The sequence below is a fragment of the Cricetulus griseus genome, chromosome 2, assembly GCF_003668045.3.
Source record: "Cricetulus griseus strain 17A/GY chromosome 2, alternate assembly CriGri-PICRH-1.0, whole genome shotgun sequence".
Classification (NCBI taxonomy): Eukaryota; Metazoa; Chordata; class Mammalia; order Rodentia; family Cricetidae; genus Cricetulus; species Cricetulus griseus.
Window position 1 is genome coordinate 242,414,390 of NC_048595.1, and position 20,691 is coordinate 242,435,080.

At 36.9% G+C, this 20,691-nt stretch overlaps 1 protein-coding gene across 2 annotated transcripts in view; it reads right to left on the reverse strand.

Annotated features, from left to right (window-relative positions):
• Nucleotides 1-346: 346 nt before the first annotated feature.
• The window catches only part of Eya4 (EYA transcriptional coactivator and phosphatase 4), a 64,652-nt gene continuing 44,307 nt past the window's right edge, over nucleotides 347-20,691 (reverse strand). For both annotated transcript variants that reach the window (XM_035439078.1, XM_035439077.1), the window contains exons 10-16: nucleotides 16,448-16,537; nucleotides 10,106-10,164; nucleotides 9,838-9,998; nucleotides 7,280-7,394; nucleotides 5,508-5,629; nucleotides 3,596-3,696; nucleotides 347-427 (exon numbers count right to left, since the gene is read on the reverse strand). In XM_035439078.1, coding sequence (XP_035294969.1) covers nucleotides 347-427; nucleotides 3,596-3,696; nucleotides 5,508-5,629; nucleotides 7,280-7,394; nucleotides 9,838-9,998; nucleotides 10,106-10,164; nucleotides 16,448-16,537 — 729 coding nt within the window. The remainder of the gene's footprint in view (nucleotides 428-3,595; nucleotides 3,697-5,507; nucleotides 5,630-7,279; nucleotides 7,395-9,837; nucleotides 9,999-10,105; nucleotides 10,165-16,447; nucleotides 16,538-20,691) is intronic.

Genomic DNA, 20,691 nt, shown 5'->3' on the forward strand with positions numbered 1-20,691 from the left:
ACCACCTTGTCAGAGGCAGAATAGGTGCTGTGGTTCAGGAGGGTTCGAGTTCATTACTAAAATTCCAGTTAGGAATCATCTGGTGTATGTCAGCAACCTCCACAGATTTTTTTTAAACCATGAAAGTATTGTAAAGATAATAAGACCATAGAGTTTCCTTGCTGTAGCACTAAAGTTTAATCCCATTCAGCAACCTGAATTCTTCACTCTGGAGTTTTCATTCCAAGTTTGATTTCATCCTTTAAGACCATTTATGTGTGTAGAAGAAGCCAGCGGCATTGGATCACACATAAAAATTCAGTGTACTTGAAATATAAAAAAATGGATCCCCAGCTAGAGAATACAGTTACAAATACTCTAATTCCAGTGCTTGATGTAGAGCCAAGAGGTCCGAGTGGCTTGATATCCTCCAAAAGGGCATGTTGTGCTGTGTAGGCAAGACAAGAAGAGAGGAGAGAGGGAGAGGGTAGGAATGAAGAATGGAGAGAGTTCATAACCATCATCCCATGGAGACAGCAGCATGCACCAGGATGTGGTGCTCATCCAAATTCAAGGGAGGGGGTTTAATAGAGGGGTAGCCACAGGTGAAGGTCTGCTAGTACCAATGTGGAATTTCTAAGGAACCAAGAAATAGATCTGAACTGGACTTTAGCATATAACAGCCAATACTGAGTTTTCTGCATGGTTTACTCTATGCTCTGTAAATTAGCATTACCAAGGTCAACATTGGAGAAAGCAAGATGGCATAGAAATCCTGTGTGGATGAGGGACAAGACTATCAGCACACCACTTTTGAAAGTTGATTTCTTGATTAAAAATAAGACAAAATTAGACTCTGATCTTCCTAAACCCATAGGCCTTTGACAATTTGAGAGGCAAAGAGTGACCTCCCACCTACACAGCAAACAATTTGGGGCCGGACTAAATAAATATTATAATTGATAATATTCAATGATACTTGTGTAGGATAACTAATAACTTAAGCCACTTGGTGGCCTGGTTTATTTCGCTAGTACGAGATTGAGAGGGAGAGGACATAAACTTAGTTTTAATGAGGACATATCATCCCCATGTGGATAGAGAACTCTTTGATGGTATATTGGTTTGTGGCTCTCCAGGGATGTATGTATTTACTACACATGTGTCATTTAGTGTTTACAGAGGAGACTGATTGGAAATAATATCGGAGGAGACTTCATTGGAATAATGATAATGAAAAAATGTAGTATAGTAAATTACAACATAATAGCATTATTTGTTAGCTTGAACTTAAAACATCTAGGACATAATGTGAATGGAATGTAGTCTTGTAGGCAGTGAATATATATATATATATATATATATATAATATATATATTATATATATGAAAAATATGTTACTTTAGTATGGAGTTTTATTATAATCACTATTTTTTACATAGCTTTGCTGCTCAGTATGGTAGCCATCAACCACACATGGTTATGAGTATTTGAAATGTGTTTAGGTCAATTTAAAATACATTCTGAATTTTAAAATGAGACTAAGGCCAACACAAGAATATAGACATCGTGTCAATAATTCTTATATAGACTAGGTGGTTGATATATAATATTTGTGACAGTTTGGGCCAATTAACATACATTATTAAAACTGACTCTACTTGTTTCTTTTTCTTTTGAATGTGGCTTCTAGAAAAATTAAAATTACATTATATCTCATGTAGTATAGAGGAGAGTGCAGTTATCATTCTTATTGCCAAGATTTGGCATTTCCCCCCCCACTTAAATTTCACAAACACAGGTTTTAGTTCAACTAGAGCAAAGAATTTTGAGAAGTGTAACGTTTTTCATTTCAGCTCAGATCTATTTGTAATTATAAAACAGGACTCAGTATGTTTGTACATGCGATTACTTCTACATTCAAAGAAAAGCATGCATTCTGGGTACTAGGGAAACCAGCCACCTGTGTTTCCAAATAGAATCACAGCTTTTGACCATCACCCAAACTGTACCTATTTAAACAACCATTTGAAAATAGCATTATATCCAAAGTTTTGATCCATTTGGAGTCAAGCTATTTGCCCCTGCAGCTGCAAAGCAGAGGGTATCTTCATAATCTACAATTCCCAGTGTGGATTACTATAGTGGACTTGATAAATCTTAATTCTGAAAAGCACACATTGTTACTGGCTTGGAAATGTGAGCTTTATTAGTTCTGACCCAGAGATAAATAAATTTCACATAGGCTAAAGACATACTCGTGTTTGGCTAAAGGTCTGTTGTTTGCTATGTGTGATTATGGTGCCAACATGGAAAATCAAAACCATAAACTCCCATAAGATAGACATCCATAAACTCCAGAGAAGATGGCAACTGTGTACAACTTAAACACCTCAAACAGCGGGCAGCAGGGCAGGTGGGGTTGTTTGAGGCTGCACAGCTGACCTTATACAGAATGTCCTTGGGGCCAGTGTGCTTTCTTGAGTCACAGCCACTGCTAATTAACACTCAGGGAGTTCTATGTCACCAGCTCTTGTAACAGAATGGGGAAAGCACAAGGTATCTAATGGACAGGTGCTGATGGTGCCTGAAAACTTCTGAAGCAGAACACTTTCCCTTCCTTCAGTTTGCTGGGTTTGAGTTGACTGGATACATTAATCATTTGTCTTTCTGTTATGTTCATAAATTCTATGAAACCTTTTATTCTGATTATTCTATAGAAATCAGAAATTGGGTCTACACTGTGATATATGTGTCTAGTGGAGGCTTCATTAGAAAGTGATTTAGACTGCCATAGATGAGAATTATAACATTCTTTTTATAAGCTAAAATATCACTTATAGTTTCTTTGATTTTGTGGCCCTTCAGAAAAGGAAGTAGAGGGCACAGGTTTATGTTGTTTGGTGTGGAGAACAAACGTCTACCATTCCTCTTCTGATGCTGAATCAACCACTTAGTGATTACAACTACCCTGGTTCCTCATCGGAAATATGCATCCAATAAAAAACTTATTTAAGTCAGTAGGGCCTATAAGATCTCTTGGCACTCAAATGCCAGTGACTCACTGAAACATGTGAGAAACTTCTAGATGGGAGGAACATTGCCAGTAAGACTCCAAGACAAGTTGGCACAGAAAGTAGGAACAATACATCCATTCCAACCATGCTGTTTAATAAGGCTTCTTACAAGTTCTTTAGCTATCAAGGAACCCATCTGTCTCCAGGCACTCACAGGAGAACATGTGGCATCTGAGTCACGATCCCCCCTCACTGACTGTGTTATAAGCTTGTTAAATTTCTTCATCTGGTAAATGTCATGAGTTTCCCCCCCCCCCAATCTATCTCTGTGTGCACTGTGTGTGTTAAATATATGCTCTAAATGCTCACATTTGAATAAATATCAATAAATTATCCTGTATATCCTATCGAAATCCAGGAATAAAATGCTAGACTCCAAATGGTTTATTTGCAGGTCAACATTGACCTCTCATGCTCTCACTGATTGGCATCTATGAGCGTCAATCACTTGTCAAGCTGCCATTGGGCCAAACTACAGGAACGCAAACAAAAAGGCTTGCACTAGAAGTGCCACAGCAACGTTGCTTGAGACAGGTTACCTTTTTTGCTGCCTGCTCTTCTTCTACACCATCCCCAATTACAACATACACTACTTTTCTGCCAAACCTTTGCATTATTCGTTCAAAGCAACTTTCTTTTCCTGGAAGATAAATGAGATAAAGTTCAGAGCGAAATTACCTGCTTGGCAGCATGCTCCTCATCTCGGCCATCTCCAATCACAACATAAGTTAAGTTAGTGCCAAATCTGGACACTATACGCTCAAAACAGCTTTCCTTGCCTGAAAAACAATGCATTGCTTATTCCTCTGGCCATGGTACCCATGAACCTGGGGATTCACAAAGTGTTAGATTAATTTCTCTTGAACAGTACTGGAATGAGGGTATGACATTAGGACCTCTGCATTTACAAATCAACATGAACACTTGATTAAGTTTGCTTTTAATTGTTGATTATTAAACAAACACTTTGATATTCTAAGAAAGACAGTAGGCTTGAGAATTTGACCTTGATAACATGTTAGTGTGTTTCTAACTCCACTGAAAGAGCAGTGAAACACCTTTTCTGGGCAAATAGAAGAGAAGTTTCTACAGCATTTGTTTGATTCTAAGAACCAATGTTATCTTTTGGATAGGCAAGTCAGTTGGGGAACATTGAAGTCACATCTCTAAGGAAAGAGGAAATACTAAAATATTTACCTTGATAAATGATTCCTTTCAAAAAGATTGTGAGAGCACATAGAGTCAGATTAATTATATCAAGCATGCTGTCAGAATGACTGCAGCAGTGATTGCAGCAGATTTGCTGACTGCACACTGAGGTATTGCTGTGGACATCTTGTTCATGCTTTATCTTTATAACATTGACATCTTTTCCTGAATTCCATCAAGAATGTTTGTACAGCCATCACTACTTTTGACATTTTCCTTTCTTAATCTCTAGCTCAGCATGCTAAAACAAAAATTACTAGTGACAAGGGAAAATAATAATTACTTTCTTACATTAAATTTAAGGAACAAATGGGAAGTATATCAACCTTTAAGTAAAAGAAAGGTTTAGTTGGATTAAAAACATTTGTGTTGTCAAAAAGAAAAATCATATTCTATCTGTCAATCCTATGAGTATAAAATATGTGTCTTCCTAGACACAGTATGGGACTGTAGTGTGACATGTGACATATACTTTAAGAAACTTTGCCTCTCCCTAACTGTTCTCCTCAAATGGCTGCAACCTTCATGAGAATTAGGGCTAGCTATGTTGGAAATTTTTAGGATATTTGAACTCATCAAAGCACCAGAAGATAATGTTGTTGCCCTTTGGGGCACATGGCATGAACTATTTATTCTTTTAGGAGTTTCCTCCACAGATAGTGGGAAATATATTCTGTCTTCCTTTAACTCTCTCAAGATGGCAGAACTTGAAGTTCTGTGTACTGGGGAGAAGTGCATATCCCAGACACTCATGTAATGAATGCTAAAATTACATATTCCACTTTATGAATAATTTTCACTTTTTGCTGAAATTATTTTTTGATTGATGGTGGAATTAAGATGAGACTTTCCAATGATGCCAAAATAGTATTTTTATTTTAACCTTAGATCAGTATTATTGCATATACAAAGATGTAATTCCATTTCATATTAATTGAACAATTAAACACTATGGCTGTAGCATGTATTACTAAGACAATACATGCTAGAATCCTGTTTAAAATGAGCAGAATGAGTTAGGATTGCCTAAACACCAACTTTAGCATTTTACTAGCTAAGAGTTCTCATAAAATATATACATCTGTCATGAATTACATGTGATTTTGTTATTTGAAGCATTCCCAAATTTTCTGGATATGTTAATGAAAAATTGATTAAAAGAGAATTATGCAGAAATATAACTACATCAGTGAAACACAGATGAGACTACATTTCGTACAGAATTTCAAACAGTTTCCTTACCTATTTTAGTAGCACTGTAAATGTTCTCAATGGGAAAAGCACCTCCTAGGCTGTAGAGCAGGATCTTCGCCAGAGCAGGGATCAGCTGCGTTGTCGTTACCAAGACATTTACACAGTTACTCCTATTAGGGATGAAATGCATGGATTTGCTTTCCAGTAGTAAATAACGTCTGTCAGTAAGAGTGAAAATTGCCACTGCTGTTTCTAAATTCTGTAAGAAATCTCCTCTTTCAGGACTTAACCACCAGTGTTAGCAGCCGACAGACATTCTGACACATAATTCACCAAAGAAGTTTTCCTTACATTTTTGGGGTTTGTGTATATTTCAAATATGTGTAAGTGCTAAAATATATGGATAATTCAGCAAGCTTCATCATAGCTACCTAGTCACTGGTGGTTGGCTTGTTTTACTCAGGCCTTTCTTTTCTATTTATTTATTCATTTAAGGTCATGTATTTTTGAGGTGGCTTTAAGTTAATTTATAAAAAAACATATAAATGAACTGTTGGTTAAATTCTTGGAGATATGCCCATGATTGTATGCGATTTCAAAGTTTTCTGTGTCCCACAGTTCCTGCAGGACCTGTGGCTGATGTGTCCCAGGTACAGGCATCATGATGCTGGAAGTTGCATGCTCAAGCAGCTTTGTCTGTCAGACAATTCTCGCACGCAGAATTAAATGCCCTTCCTGAGCTTTCTACACATTGATTCTGATCCTCACCTTTCTAGAGACTAAAAATCTAACCCATTTTGGACCCAACATTTCAAACACATTTGCAATGAACAATTTTGTTCCACACTTGACTCTTTTGTCAAAAGAGTCTTTGTCAAAAGATGGCAGTTTTCTCTTTTGTGCAGTTTCTACACACCAAATTCCAGGCACTACCAAAATGGACCTTGAAGATTTCATGTCTGTCAAAATTTCCATAATAATGTAACACCACTAACTGAACAGAATTCTTGTGTCTGCCCAAATCAACACAGGAAGCTAAGTGCAAGCCCCCACCACTAGGACTTTCTGTTGTTGGTGACTTTTCTGATCTTGCCACCAGGAAAGAACCACATGCCACATTTGATGCATAAATTTACTTTCATTTCCTAAATTTTCGGCTCTTCATTCACTCAGGCAAACTTTTTATGTATCTGGTATCTGTCTGGATAACATCTCTTTTTATTGCCTGGTACCCACACATTGGTTAACTGTGTATTTATTGGTTCATCTATATCAGAAATAAAACTATGGAATAAGAAAGAAAAATATTAATCTCACCCATCAGCCATGATTTCCAAAATTTATATTACTGTTGAATTATTGTTGACAGTACAAAGTTGAAAAACAACTTGAAATCTTTGTAATTTTGTTACCTTTATTAACAAGTTTATAAAAGCACTGCAAAAACAAGAGGTTGTCAAGAGCTTTTCTGTGCTTTCCTGATGAATTTAAGTGGTGCATATTATCTATTATATCTAAACCATGTGTCTTTTTACTAAAAGTCCCCTTTTAATTTTGTCATCATCCTTCGGACTTTGTTACCAACACAGCACTGATTCCTTCTCATGACAAGTTATATGATTTTCCCATGAGATTATCAGTAGTTATGACACACACACACACACACACACACACACACACACACACACACACACACACACACACACTGAAGAATCACTGGATGTGGTGAAATGCTAGGAATTGGAGCTGTTTTGCTTTGCTGTGCTGTTGGACCCAGGTCTTTCATGTAATTGAAGTAGAAGGGCCATGATCCCACTTACCTAGTACTAATAATTGATAAAGACTTAAGTGCATTTGTTAGCCAGGAATCTGTTAGGCCTTCAATCTCTGCCCTTAACTGCAGCCACGCATCCCTCTTGGCTGGGCCAAGGAGTCCTGAAATAGCAAAACACAAGGTGCAGTCAGGAGTTGAACACTGTCTCTGGAATATGGAATTTGGCATCTCTTCTTCTACGGTAAACAATTTTTTATTTTGGTTGTGTCATAAATAAAGAGGTACAGACTTATATCAACATGAATTCATTCTTTCAGAGCTTACTATTCTCTATTCATTCAATGAATTCTTACTAGACAACACTAAGGGTCACACACTTGGCTGGACACTCAGATATGACACAGGAAAGGCAGACCCCAGTTTTTTCCCTCTCTCAGAGCCTGGAATCTAACACAATAGCTGGAAGGCTCAGCAAATTCTAGGCCTGAGTCCGTTGATGAGGCTGGCGTATGTCCGTTCAGGATGAGCAGTGGGGTCCCTCCAGTCCAGGAACACAAATGTGCTGTTTAAAAATATTGTCTCTTCATAATTACAGTCTCACTTTGGAAAAGTACTGCCAGAATCAGTATGTAGCTGTTTCAATGCTTCGCAATCTAGTGTCTGCACTTAATGATATTTTGTGTTTTAAAAAGAAATTAATAACTATGTTTAAAATCCCAAGGAATACTATCCTAGTACAAGGAGTGGTGGGAAGAAAAAGTAGGCATGTTAAATTTTAGCTTACAGAGATGTTGGGATTTTCACCAGTGATAGATCACATGATTAGCATGTAAGAGGCCCCAACACTGACAGAAGGAAAAGAAGAAGGAAGAGAGGGAGGGAGGAAGGGAAGGAGAAAAAATAGAAAGAAAAGCGAAGCAGCCATGCTTTCATGATAAAACAAGATCACATAAATACCCATTCAATAGGAAGGTTTCTCACTCAAATTGTATTTCAGATACTGGGAGCAAATACACAGCACTTACAATAGAAGCTATTAAAAATTAAAACTTTTACTTTCTAGAAAGTCTCATTTTCTACATTTCACTTAAAAGATGCTGATAAGTGACAGAAAATAAACTCTTACATCATAAAGTAACTAAGATACAAGACTATATATTAATAGTCTTCTCAATTTTAAAGTAATTTTTAACAATTCTGTGTAAGATGGGGGAAAGACACACAGATAACAAATGTTTCAGACCTCTCAAATGAGTGTTTAGTTTTTATTTTTGAAGTTAAATGTGTTATTTACAATTGATTTTTACCTACAAAATCGATTTTATTTTACAACAGTGTCTTGTACAAAGCATCAGAATGATTTAGGAAATACAACCTGGAGCTGGAGCAGGGCTCAGTTATCTATTTGGAAATAAAACTCTTCCCTGTACAAAATTTATGTTGGTTCAAATGTTCACATAGTCTGCGGTTCTGCCTTATTTCTTACACTTACTGAATGTTCAAAGAGCATTTAATGTGATTCAGTGCTAGAAAATACTGGAAGCAAACACACAGCCCCCATCCTCCAGGTGAAACTGGAGGGTGCAATGTATTTTCTGTGGATAAAAATTTTACTTATTTTGTTCTATGGCATACATGTGACCATACACACATACAGAATGCATACATGTGTTTAGGAAAATCATTTTCTCCTGACTACTTTGGTTTTTGCTCCACATTTCCTTCTAAAAGAAAATCGAACAGCTTGTGGGAAGAATCACATGTGATCAACCTTGAAACTAATTTTGGGAATCTGTTGACATAAAATTGATTCTAACAATAAAAGAGGACCCATTTTCCCATATGGAGAAGTATAGCCAGGGTGGTAGTTTGAGGTTAATGGTTTAAATACTGCCTCAAATTATATGGATAACTATAATGTGATTTAGACACTGCCTACGGAGTATTAGAACTTTTAAATCCCACACTGAATATAAACAGCACTACACTGTGTGGCAAGGTACATTGTCAGATGATGTGCACATTCTAAAGAGATCAAATAGATCTGTAACACATTTTGAACTTGCACAAACCATTGTTTGTACATTCTGATAGGGGAGAGAGAGAGTCAGAGACAGACAGAGACAGACAGACAGACAGACACACAAACACACACACACACACACACACACAGAGAGAGAGAGAGAGAGAGAGAGAGAGAGAGAGAGAGAGAGAGAGAGAGAGAGAGAGAGAGAGAGAGACTGACCGACGACCGACAGACAGACAGAGATTGTCACAGCTTTCGGTTTTACAAAGGCCTCTTGGCCACCTCTTTTGTCTATTTTTCATTGATAATAATAGAGTACTAGCAATGAAGCAAAGTAAATATCCTGCTGGAATCTTGATAGAACACTAGCTTTCACACAGAAACGCTGAGTCTTTTCATAGGGGCGCATTCAATTTCCCCCAAGTAATTCAAGGAAAGCAAAAACTCGGCCTCAGTACTTTTCAATGAGAGCCTTTAGCTAATTTGTTTTTCAGTAGGCCAATGTCCACTATGAAACTACAGCTTGAATTCTACCTAGACCCAGGGTGCTGACACAGGATGGAATCGGCCGCACGTACCTCCGACATTGTTCTTGTAGGTGTTATATAATTCCTTTACTCTTCTGTAACGGAAAGCCAACTTCCTCATCCAGTCCACTCCTCCTCTCACACCTGTTGGCAAACAAAGGTTCGCACTACTTGCAGCTGCATGGAAGCCATCAGTTGCAAAACTGTAGGTACTGCATCACCCAAAATACATTAAAAAGAAATAAAAGAAATAATTACATGTGCAAAATTCCACAGCTGAATTTCTGTAGGAAATGGAAGACTGTAAGGTATAGCTTACCTTAAGTCCTGACCGTTGTCATCTGAGGAAACATCATCTATATGAACTTGATCACATTCCTAGGAGCAAAGGAGAGAGCAGATATTACCAATTTCCCAAACAAGTTTACCCAGGGACTATGGCCACAAGATGGCAGCATGGGCCCAGCCATCCCTTCATCTAATGCTTGTGTTGGAGAAATGGTTCCAGTTCCTTTTTCAGATCCAAATTCAGAAGGATCACATAAAGCAGTCTGAAAACTTGGAATGCTTTGAAAAATAAGTTTAATCTTACAATCACTTATATGAAGAGCTCTTGAATCTTTGAGATCAGTGTAACCTCTAATCTGAAAACACACTGTGCCTTGGGTCTGAACCCATCAAGTAGTCACTATTACTTATTATTTGCCTAGTGGCAGCAAAGGGGTCTTGACCTCAGAGCATGGTGTCCTGTGAGCTTTCCAAGACTTCCTGCTTTTTTTGCTAGAGTGGGGGGGTGTTATTTTACTGAAAGTCATGGTTTTCTGATACAGAGCAAAGTTAGTAGCCGTTGAAGTTGACACCCTCTCTTCATCGGACTTAAAAAGCATTTTTAAATTTCAATGAATACAAGTAAAACAGTGAAGATTTACATACCAAATGCACTACAAATACTAAGGAAAATAAACTTAGTAAGTATGCCACTTTGGATCTGATTTCAAGTTTAGAGTTTGCTTAAAGCAAACAGTGGCTTCCACATAAGAACTGGGCTCTTTGAGGTTCTAAAGGTCCTGTTCTGTGTTTAAATGATCTGCAAAGTTCCAGTGAAACATTACATGACTTAAGGTGAAATTTGCTGGTAGGATTTAAAATGCCTAGCCCTAAGAGGAATAAATCCATGATTAAGAGTTACAAATGATTACAATTCACAATAAATCAATAAGTGTGTTTATGTGTGATGTGTGTGTATTTTGCACGAGATCGAAGCTACAGTCTTGCAAATGTTATGCAAGTGTTTTACTACTGAGTTACATCCCCAGCTTTTGTGCCTCTTATATTTCCTTTAGATTGTCTTATACCCACAGATTTTGATGCTGCATGTTAGCACTTACCATTCAAAAATCAATTAAAAAATAGTCAAGCTTGAAAATATGCAAGAAAGACTCTCCATTTCAAATTTGTTATAGACCTGGAAGTATCTGTAGCCAAACACTGAATGTCCAGCCTTCAGCCTTCACAAAGAACATATTTATCCCATTTAAGTTGACTCAGATTTCTTTTCACTTACAGAACTGGGATGGTTATGTAGCAGGTAAAGAACATGCAGCTGAGCCTGAGGACCTGAGTTTGAACTCAGGAGCCCACAAAATGGAAGGAGAGAACTGATTCTTCAAGTTGTCCTCTGCCTCCCACATGCGTGTGATATAGATAACTTCATTTGCCAAGTAAAGAAAATGGATATGAACTAAATAAACAACAAAACAAGCACAAAGCTGAGTGGCAAGCTCAGTGAATAAAATTTTGAAATGCAGCTTCAAAATGTATTTGAGAAGGAGAGATGGCTCAGCATTGAAAAGCATTTGCTGCTCTCCCAGAAAACCCAGTTTAGTTCCCAGCAATCCCAGGACAGCTGACAACACCCTCTTCTGCTGTGTGTATACACATGGCACACATACATGCATGCATGCAAAATACCCTGAAAGTGTAAACAAGAATACCTTTTAAAATTTAGGTATACATTTTTAATAGTTTATAAAGTTTATATAGATTATAAGATTCATAATTTTTTAATAAATCTCCACCTGTGTTCCTAGGTAAGAGTTATTAGAGTTATTCTAACTAGAAATCATCTGAGGGTTTTTCTGGGTGAGGTAATCTTGATACACTGATTTTTAGAGGCATATCCTGGAGGCAGAAAACAATCCAGAATTTGGGGAGTGAAAAAAACTGAATGGGGAATTTAAAAATTGGAAGGAAGGGGGATATGGAATGGGAAATATGCTCAAGATACATAACATACTTGTTTGAAAATGTCCTTATGTAACTACTCATGTGCAATGAGTAGTCAACAATAAAAATAACTCCTAGTTAAAAAGCAAAATAATTGCTTCTTAAATACATGGCAGACATCTAGACAAATGACAGTAATTGGTAGGAGTGCCACAATCGTTTTAAGTTCCTGACAAAAAGTTATATTGACATGAATTAATACCCCAGATGGTGAGGGTTGTGGGAAGATGTGGATGACATAAGTCAAGGGAAAAGAAAAAGAACAGAAAAGGAATTGAGGTTGCCTGAGCTATGGCTACTTCCCTTTTTTTTTGACAAAGAAGTAGTCGACGACAAGGATGCAGGCTACTCTGTAATGAAAGGAAACATTGCACCTCCAAAAAAAAAAAATAAAAACCTCAAATGCAAGTATAGCAAGCTGCTGCACTGAGCTTTAAAGTTATCTAAATAGTTAGCATGACAGCTGGAAAACCTGTTTCCTCTCCAGAATATGGAGGTACCGAAGGAGCTCAAGATGACCTAAGTATTTCTTCTTCAGACATGGTAATAGTTCTTTAAATAAATGTTAATGTGTATGAGTGTCTTGCCTGCATATGTATCTGGGTAATACATGTGTATCTGGTACCTGTTGAGTCCACAATAGGTGTTAGATCCTGCGGGAGTGGAGTTACAGATAGTTGTGAGCAACTGTCTAGGTACTGGGAGTCAGGTCCAGGTTGGATGGAAGAGCAGCCAGTGCTTTTAGCCACTAGCCATCTCTCTAGCTCAGACATTGTGACATTTTTGGGAGGACTTTAGATTGAAATAAATACCTGAAGCTCCTCACTCCGGTGAGCTGCCAAAATCTTTCTTCAAGTAAATAATATCATGTCTCTCTTATGTAATAAACTTACTTAAATCCCCCCAAATGGGCAGGGAGATTTTTGTGAGCTCCTCCAACCACCAGAAGTCATTCTTCAGTACATTTTGGTTCTAATTTTTTGAAAAGCTCCCTTGATGCTTCAAGTATTATGCTTACATGATTAATTTGTGCATAACTTGCCCCCAAATTCATTTTTTTTTTTTACTCCTGAGGACAACAGTATATCAAACGTATTGGACCATGAATTCTGTATTTGAAGTTAGGTTTGAGGGTCTTCCAAATCTCACTCTCTTTAAATTTATGCTTAGTAACTCTCTGTGTTGACTCTGGACAGTTGCCCAAGGATTACAGTCCAGTGAAAGAAACTTGAATTTCAATTACTTAGATTTTTAAGGGAAAAGATAAATAATTTTTCATCAACTAGTTTTCACTGTGAGGAGCCATGCAGGAGTCATTTTAACGCAAACCTACAACACTCCCCCAAACATCCAAGTGCTTTGGTTGTGAACATAGCTTAGCAAAGACCTCAAATGTTTGAAATAATTCTGGTGTTAATCATAAATGCTTTAAATTTGTCTTATAAGGTAACCACAAAGTTGTTCCTGGTCTGTTCCAGTTATAAGCCACAGGACTCCTCACTTGCTTTCATGAACCCCAACTCCCTGGTGCTTTCTCCTCTGGAAGTTATTCTAACTGAAATAACATTTTTTTGAACAGAGAGAATTCTCTTGCTGGGGTTGGGAGTGGGCAGATTGGAATGAAGTGTTGAGTAGTCAGAATCAGATTTGGATCTTTTAAGGGAGTTTGAGAAGAACAGCTGTCACTGCCCATGGTGCACCACGTATTGAAGCATTTACTGTTTCAAACTGATGCTTGGATACCACAGAAGATCCTAAGAGATTGAATCTTCAAGAAGAAAATTTCTCACAATAAGATAAGTAACGATAATGTGTAGCTGTCTTGAGCAATTGTGTGTAGCAGCAGAAGCAGGTTTGGCTTAATTCCTGTTATGGAGCCTTTGTAAGAAGTTTGCTGACAAAAAGGTTATTGACATAAATGTAATGTTCAAAATTAGCCACACAATATAGTTCCTGCCTGTAACTTATTAGTCCAGTGCTTGTTTGTGTCACTTGGCAATGCACATTTGTGTTTCCTGGGTTCATCTACCTTTGAAAACATGCACACACCATGATCAGGTCTAGCTTTTACAGAGCAAGTGGAGCACACTTCAATAGTTGAACTGTGGGTTTAAGTCAAATAGTGGTTCTGTGGAATTCTAAAACACACCCAAAAGAGAAACATCAACACCACTATTTTCTCAGTTTAATATTGTTGTTCATGACCACAGCCAGTATTTACAAAATACCTTTAACATAAAATCTTGCATAAGATGAAAAATCTAAAAGCATAATATGTAGCCATAGCTTTTTATGCAGATTGCAATATTTACTCTAAGCATGTAAATGTATTTACATGTTTGTGTTAAGATACCCTCACATTCTCATTTTAATGTTCTGCTAAAAGGTGAGGATTTTATTTAAATTCTATTTATTATTATTGCATATATCTGTGTGCATGCACTTCTGGTGTGTGTGTGTGTGTGTGTGTGTGTGTGTGTGTGTGTGTGTTGTGTGTGTGTGTGTGTGTGTGTGTGTGCCACAGTGACTTTGTGGGGCTCAAAGGACAACTTTGTGGAGTCCATTCTCTTCTGTCACAGTGAGATCTGATTGGCACGATGACCCTAATTTGCCCTATTCTATCTTATTTTTAATATGCCACCAAAAACTGCTAGGTTCATTTATTCCATGTGTTTCTATTTAAAAAAGACAAATGAAATAAACATCATAAAACTAGGTAAAACCATATACAATTTCTCTTAGTAACTTTGAAAATATTAATCGTCTTACGATTTTCAAGCTGAGATTCACCCATACTAAGAACAGGAAAAGTAACAAATAGCTAAATAGCTATTAGTGAACTGAAAATGTCAAGTTCCTTGTAAGTTCATTTGCAGGCATCATCATAAAAGCATCGTGTATGTCCGAGAATAAGGAGCAGAGGAATTAGCTGAAGTCGGGTTTTGCAAGGGTCGTCAGCATTTCTTATTATACAAAAATGGAAAACTAGACGAAAGCTGACATTTTATAGTTGTTCATTAACAAATAAAGTTTCTTTGAACAGACATTTTATCAGTGAAAACATGGATGGAGCTGAGAAAAGAACCAATCACTTCTGACCTTGTAGCTTTCAGCACATGATTTTATGGTTCACATGGAATCATTTTTCATCTCCTGTCTCTGACCTAAAATCTTATCTAACTCACTCACTAAAATGTGGCTTTTCTTTCTATCACCATAATTTCATCAAGGTTTGGGGACAGAAGTCTGTACTCTTGTTTCAAACCTGCTTTAAAATCAGAGATCTATAATGGAGCTAGCTGGTAACCCTGGACACATACACATTCATGACATATATGTCATATATATAATATATAGTATATATTGCACTGGTGAAGCTATAGTTTGTTTTCTGACAAGTAAAATGATATACTTATTATTTAGAAGCACTGATGGTTAATGAAAAGTTCAACAAAAATATCTATAACCATATAAGAGATCATAATAAGCACCATCTCTGTTCATAATGTCACTATAGATAAAACTTTTACCTCATTGTGAAATTACAAAATTAAAATGAAAAATTAAGCATGTCAAATTGAGAAATCTCTATTTTAGCTCAATTGTATGTGTCCATGAGGTACTTTTGGTCCCATGCCCAAACTACTTCATTATTGCTTATTCTACTTTCTTCATGTCTGGTATCCCAGATTGCAAACACAGAGATTATACTGTTTATCATGGTATGTATGTAGCTACTCTGAGGCTAGATTTTCTTGTGCTCTTTTATTTTGTTGGGTTTTACTTTCTTTGTCTTTTGTTTGTCAGACCACTGTGTTGGCATTGACATTAGGAATGGAAGTCCCAAGAGAAGAAAGTACTTAATTCACTAAGAGTCATCAGCTATGCTACGTAAATAGCTCCAGCATCCTTTAATGTAGAAGGGCAGATAGTGAGAATGTAAGTATGTCCAGAGACGCTGCAATTCTCAGTGGTCCATGCTTCTGCTGGGGAGAGGATTGGTGAATATCGTCTAGTGAATAGCATAAATCATTCTGATTAGTAACCTGATATGCTGCTGCTAATGCAAAGGGGAGATACCAATGAACCAAGGGCAGATTTAGGGTTTGTCTGACCCAAGCCACAAAGGGAAACATCTATTCTTCTAAGACAGTTTTGTTCTTAGTATGTGTCTGTAAATGTGTATAATTCAAGAGAGCACAGGTTTGTTTTCTGTTCAAACTAGTTTATGCAATTTTTCCACTTCACGAGAACTTCACAATTCTCATGGGATGAGCATCCCTTTTTTCAAATTTCTTAAGGTTTTCTGCATACATGACACTATTTGAGAGTTTTTGTGTTAGCAATAATTATTCTTAGCTTTTAAAATTCTTACCTCTAAATCATTAAAAAACAAATGTGTATCAGCAAGATTAAAGATCATTTCCTCCATTCGGAGCCCGAGGGTCACAGCCATTGGGGGATCCTGAAAAAATGCATATGTAATGAGGCAAAATTTCAATAATCACAATGAGTAATAAAATATTTTAGGTACATATTGTTGGGAAAGGTAAAATATTAAGTGGATTTATAGTGAGGATTAAAACATTGTACAGAGGTGAGGGGAGGTGAAGAATTGGGAAATATCTAAAAATATGACAATGTCCTAGTGACTGATAATATAAAGTAGGGTGACTACAGTTAGCAATATTTATTGGAGTCTTCCAGATGGCCAGAATTAAGCATTTCAAATGATCTCACCCCTAAGAAGGCTAAATGTTTGAAATAGAAGTATTAATTATCAACTTGATCATTACATGGTATATACATGTATTGAAATTTATGTGTACACCCAAATACAATTATGGCATTTATAATATCTATATAATTACATTTGTGTGTATAAAACAACTTATAAACTATCCACAACACAAATATCAAAAGATATAACTGGTAATTTACAGAAACTTATATGTATATATAGACTAAGAACATATTTCAATAGAAATTTATTTATGAAATCAGTATATTCATAATTGAAGCTTGAAAGCCAACAAGTTCAGATAACATCTACAAATATGCTATGTATACCTTTTGGTAAACATATTTGGATGAATGTTGAGGAACAGAGAAAGCATACTAAATATTTGAAAGAAAATTCATTTAATATTATACAGAGTAAATAGGTTATATTTAGAAATATATGTAGATACACATATGAATGCAAAAACAATTAGTGAAAAAAGAGGAAGTGAATTGAACAAAAGTGGGAGAGGTATATGGGAAGATTTGCAAAGAGGAAAGGGAGAAAGGCTGTAATTATATGATAGTCTTAAAAATGAAAAAACAAAGAAGACTGACTACAACTAAATTAGAGATGGAGGAGAATAGGTCAAGTGAATATCACAGGACTTGAGCAGAGACCCTTGCATTATGTTAGGATAGTAAAATCAGACAGAGAATGGTACAACTGTCACTTAATTATGGATTGTATTTTGATTGACAGGGTAACAGGAACCCTATTTAACTCTATTTATATTAACCCTATTTAATGTATAGTGAGCTCTAACCTTAATTTCACCAAGGTTGCAAGAAGTGGAGAGTAAAAGAATATTCATTTGCTACACATAACCTGTGTAGAAAATGCAATATTTAGAGTAGTGGTTCTCAACCTTGGGTTTCAACCCCCTTTTAGGGCCAAATATCAGGTATCATGCATATTATGTATTTACATTACGACTTATAACAGTAGCAAAATTACAGTAGTAATTATAGTAGTAACAAAATAATTTTATGGTTGGGATTACCACAACATGAGGAACTATATCAAAGGGTCCAGCATTAGGAAAGTTGAGAACCACTAGGTTAGAAGGGTAGGGAATTGAAGAGATTGGTGAGAAGTCAAAGTGATTCTATGCTTACTTACAGTGACCAATACCTTAAATAGTGAATAGCAAAGACTTGGGAATCAGAAACTGGGTTGTTACTTTACCATGACCACCTGCAGCTTAACTCCCAGCACCAGGAGATTTTGAGACTTTAAGGAGAGTTTAGGGACTGGTGAGCCATCCTTCACATGTTTGTCTTGAAATGATCAAAGGTGAAACAAATCTAAAGAACTTCTACAGGTGTGATGATGAGATGCAGAAAGTAGAAAAGCAGGAAGGGGTGATTGCTTTGAATTGAAGGCTAGCTGGATATTTCAGAGCGAAGACAATGATTTTGGTTTTGGCTACCTGAAGTCCTCAGAGTATGATTTGGGTTGAGTGGCTGGGCCATGAACAGACTGCAGGGATTTGAGAGACAAGATATCTGAAATTTGGTTCTCGACACTCTAATAAGTGGCATTTTAAGAAATGTACTAAACCTGGGGAGAGGTATAGATAGCTTTACTTCAATTGCCGATAAGAACCTCCCATCCAGGGCAGGCCCAATGACATTCAATCATCCCTCCAACTGCCTCCATTTGCCAGTAGACGCTCCTCCACGGCATCACTCAGCTTTCTTCCTACATCTAGTCCATAGTGCTTTGTGAAGGAAACATACTTCAAGTATTTCTCCCATATTCTGTAGCCTTGGAAATGTGGAGAATGGGAGGGTCAGATTAATAAATATGCATCAAATGCTAATGGGATTTGGAGGTATATAAAATGAACTTAAGGCTTGATATGGGAGAAGATGAGGCTAAGACAGGAATCGTGTGAGATTCCACCATACTTTATTATTTTTGTTTTCTCAGCAGGCATTTTTATGGATCTTTTAAACATTATTGACAAAATCCTGTGTAGACGCTCATATCCTGGGTCATGTCCTTTTGTGACTTAGACTTGGACTCTACTGCCACATTGATCTGCTAACAGTGACAGCTTACCTGGATCAATATATTCAAATATACCCAAATAAAAAATACGGATGATGAAGGTATGGACAGGGTTGTATGAATACTCTGATATACATTATACATACGGGTTCTGGAAAGATCAATGTGTCTACAATAGAACTCAACACAAGGCAAAGATAAAATTGTTTTCTCTAACAAGTACTCATTCAAAAATAAAGAAAATATAGTTGTGTATCCAAAGCTTTTATTTTATTTTATTTTATTTTAGCTCAGGGTATTTTGGAACTCAGAAGGACCCCTGACTGACTGTGTTTCCTTCCATTATAAGACACCCTTTTGTTGTTCATATCCTTTATTGTTATTGAGAGAACTCTCTGAAGCTTGAATAATTTTTTAAGTACACATTTTGTCTTTTTCTGTTATAAACCTCTCTTGCTAATCCTCTCTTTTGGAAGGAACAGAGAGGGGGGGGGTCTTAATTGGGACAAGGTTATAGAAGACTTCTAAATATTCTGCAAAGTCATGGACCCGTGAACAAAAAGTCTACAGAAATATCAGGAAAATCAAATGTAATTACAGCATGAAAACATATAATTCCATTAGTGACGCTCCCTGCTTTTGAGGAATGTCCGTGATGCAAGACAGTAGAAGGGAGCCTCTCTGAGCTCTGATGATTTCTGCACTAAAGATATCCATTTCAGATGGGGGTACACAAATATCTTGCTTCTTAAGGTTTTTCTGTTGGGGGCTAGGTTAGTGAAACTTTTATCCCAACTGGTATTTCTTTTCCTTTTCAAGTTTCCAATAAAATTACTGGCTATCTCATGTTCATTCCTTACATTCTTTGCATCTGCAGATCTATTGCAAGGAAGAAGGGAGAAAACCCAGTGGCCCCGAGATTGTTACTTTGATTGATAACATGCTTTCAAACTGCATCCCTCTTGGTGCTATCCAACAATGATAGAAAACCCCACAAAGAATGCATTTTCTGTGCGTCTGATAAGCATGCAAACAAATACATGCAACAAAACAAAACAAAACAAAACAATCCCCCTCAAAAAAAAAAAAAAAAAAAAAAGACCAAACCCTCATGGTTCTTCCAGTAAGCAGGCACAGCATATGGTGAGATGAAAGCTGTGTTTGAGTACACCATTGGAATGCAACCCCATGGCTCTGGGAGGGCTAATCACTTGTTTTACAAACTGTGGTGTTTTGTACATCACATACCCCACCACAGTCAGCGCTCCATAAGCATTCTGACAAAAATCCCCATTTCTTAACTGGGTAAGTTTAGATTTGACTTTTGTCAGAGTGTGAACTGGTTAATTTTTACAAAGGTTTGCAGAGAACAAGCCCATTGAAAGAGAAGTGTTTGTTTGGTCATCTATGCCACAAGCCAAGGAAAACCAAGTTAAGAGGTGGTGATCTTAACTGGGGAAAGCTTCTTCTCAAATATATAATTTTATCCCCCTCTTCAGTCTAAGTAAGTCACTGGGACAGCAAATTTTAAAGAAACCAGTTACAGCATCACAATTTTTCCAATTGAATGACTTACAAATCGCAGATTCCAAAATGGAAGACTGTGCGTCTGGTGGGCAAAACCTTCCCAGAGCCTGGCCATCGTGGGCACCCGTGACTGGGAAGGAGCCAACGGCGGTTGCAGTTGTACTGTTTTATCAAGCATTTGAGAGTGAGACAGACTTCTGGAGCGAACCCAAGTTTTGTATTAAAATGCTTACTCATTTTCATAGATGTTTACAGGGTTCCTTATGAATCTGGATCTGCTGCATTTTTTCCCA